Source organism: Phaethon lepturus, unplaced genomic scaffold (assembly GCF_000687285.1).
Source record: "Phaethon lepturus isolate BGI_N335 unplaced genomic scaffold, ASM68728v1 scaffold1705, whole genome shotgun sequence".
NCBI classification, from domain to species: domain Eukaryota; kingdom Metazoa; phylum Chordata; class Aves; order Phaethontiformes; family Phaethontidae; genus Phaethon; species Phaethon lepturus.
The window spans coordinates 50,197-53,052 of NW_010539672.1; the positions used below are offsets into that span (position 1 = coordinate 50,197).

The 2,856-nt window shown below is 37.4% G+C and overlaps 1 protein-coding gene across 1 annotated transcript in view; it reads right to left on the minus strand.

Moving 5' to 3' along the window:
• KCNN2 (potassium intermediate/small conductance calcium-activated channel, subfamily N, member 2) overlaps window positions 1–1,831 on the minus strand; it is a 10,113-nt gene extending 8,282 nt beyond the window's left edge. Inside the window, exon 1 of the mRNA XM_010287171.1 lies at window positions 1,704–1,831. Coding sequence (XP_010285473.1) covers window positions 1,704–1,730 — 27 coding nt within the window. The 5' untranslated portion in view covers window positions 1,731–1,831. The remainder of the gene's footprint in view (window positions 1–1,703) is intronic.
• Window positions 1,832–2,856: the final 1,025 nt, after the last annotated feature.

Consider the following 2,856-nt stretch of genomic DNA (forward strand, 5'->3'; position numbering starts at 1 on the left):
GCAAGAGGTCCCTACCTTGTACCTGTAGAACTGTTGTAGAACCTTGGTTCTGACTTCAGTGGAAGCACAATCATATTTTAAAGACCTCCTCACAATCTCTACCTAGTCCTTGCATTTCCATAAGGCATAGCTATCTTCAGGTTGTGAGGAAACCTCCTCAGTATCTATGTAACTGATTTGTGACCTGATGTGCATCTCCTATTTGTTTGCTTGGTTTGCTCTTCATGTGCTTTGAGTTTCATGAGTTTGAAGCTACCAAAGTCCCACTTGGATACAGTATTAGACTGATTTATATGAAGAATTATATTAGATTTATATGAAGGGTAGCTGAATAAAATAAACTTTAAAAGGCACAAATGGACACCACACTCAAAATCTGGCCAATCTTTACAAAACCTTTTTCCCTCTGGAAAGACATTTTGAGCTCAGCTGTCAGATGACACTAGAAAAGTGCCTGTGTTAGGAAGAGACAAATTGTTGCCTGTGGTCTGGTATCAACACGACCTTCACTGACTATAAGAGGTGTGTAAATGAAGCTCAGATAGACACTTCAAGGCAGACACCCTTTATACCTATATAGGAACTGCCTTCCCACTCATCCTTAGTCCTTCCCCACCATGACTGCTTAGGGGAGATACAGGCTGTTAGTGGTGACCAGCATAGACATGAGGGAGCCAGCACCACCACAGCAGTGTGATGACATGTCCTGGAAAGACAGCGTGTAGAGAAGTGACACAGCTCTCCACAGCAGAGGACCTGTGGCAGCACAGCACTGCACTACTGCATGGACCTGGGCTGAGGCTGCCAACCTCCTTCCCACCTGGAGCAGAGCTGTGGCTTCCAGCGCAGGCACTGACATCCCTCTCCACCCAACAGCAAGGACAAGCTCTGCTGAGTTCCTGTCGTAAGTATGAGGAGGACCTTCCTCTCCATATTGGCTCTTCTCAATAACAAAGATCAAACAGGCTGAGAGGACGGTGTAGCTCCTATTCATTTTATTGTTCCCTCAACGCTGACCTGTTTTATTTCAGTAAAGGATTTCTATTGCCTTGTTTGCTACATTCTTTAATTTTCTGTGATGTTATTGCAATTTAAATTATATTGCATGAGGAAAATCTTAAAATATTTTTATGAATTCTAGTGACTTCTAGAGGGTTTTTTTAAATAATCTCTTCTAAAAATATTATTGTCTACAAACACCTAACAAGGCATTTCAGTACTGTGTGTTGCTAAGTGAATCCTGTGTTGAGTACACGAAGCAATTGGAAAGACTGTCTCACAAATTATAAATACGTCTTTTTCTTAAGATTGTCCTTCATAGCTTGAAATTCTTGTATATATCAGTCATTTCACCTATTTTAGGTACAAAAAATTTATATATTCTTCTCATATGCTACATGAAAGTTTTTTTAATTTTAATATAATAGTCTTCAGTTTCACAGTGTTTAACTGTTGGTAATACTAACTACCTTCCAGCTGCAAGGATCATCTACAGAATAATATTCAAATCCTCAAAATCTGCTGAGAACTCACAGTTGCCCTCAATTCAGAAAAAAGCTCAAGGGATTAGATTCCTTCTCTGTGCAAAATCACACCCATGAAAAAGTTCAGTAGGAGAACCGAGCAGGATACTATTTAAAACAAATGCAGAAATAAATTAACACACATTTCCTTTTCAGTTGTGAATATAAAGTGTGACTTACTCTTTTAGTTAGCTGGGTGTCCATCATGAAATTATGCACATGTTTTTCAGCTTTGGTAAGTTCTAACTTCCTTGCCACCACAGCTACCACCAGTGCAGTGCACCCAGCACCCTGAAAACAATAAAACAAACCCCTGAGATGTTACTACTGCATTTTGCAGAATTTTTAGTGTAAGTTTCTCCTTTGCTGTAGAAGTATGGCAGGCATCAGGTGATTCATCCCTGGTAAATATAGTGAACACGCTACAGCTATTTCAGTTCAGAGTAATGGGTAAAGTCAGTAATTACAGGCTGGTAAACTGTCAAGGCATCAAAATAATTAGTGAGCAGCATCATTTAAAAGTTCTGCTTTTTTTCTGCAGGGTTTGGAAATTTGAACACATCCCATTTCTAGTGCATAAAAAAAGGGGATGATAAAAACAACTTTTAAAACCCAGAATATTAGTAAATAAATGCAGAATATCCTGTTTTTAACAGTTGTTTCACAGTTACAGCAATTGCTAAAGAGGAAATAAGATTAGATTAATACTTATCATACAAAAAAAGAAAAGTTTCTTAGGAATTTTTGTAGGGCCTAGAAATAATAATAAATTTAGCATTTAATCACTGCAGTATACTTCCCTGTTGTTCTCTGAGTCCTTCAATGATCTTTTCCAATAGATTTTTGCTATTGTTATTACCATTTAAAATAGCACACATACACAAGACCATTTCTTCAAAACTTGAGGAAAATACAAATTTTCTAATTTTGCTGTGTATATGTATGCATATGCATATATATACATGGACATGCATGTTCACAACAGGCCAAAGCCAGTAGGTGCCTGTCCTTTTGAAATAACCATGCCTTTGTCAGCATCACAAATTTAAATAGTTTTTTTGGGGGTAAGGAAAGGACATTGTACATATCTAGAGCTATCATTTACTCTACACTATTAATAAATTCTGCTGCCAAAGTATTTAAAAAAAAACAACAAATTTTTACAGTTTTTTTTTTAAAGCAGAAAAATTACATTAAATATACGAGGCTGTGTTTAACTTGCAGGTTCACCTCAATCTAGTTGTTACTGCATCTGTGTCCGTTACTCTCCAGTATAAGGCAATCTCTTGTTGTACATTGAAGCTTACCGCATTTTCATTTGCAGAGCTTTCTT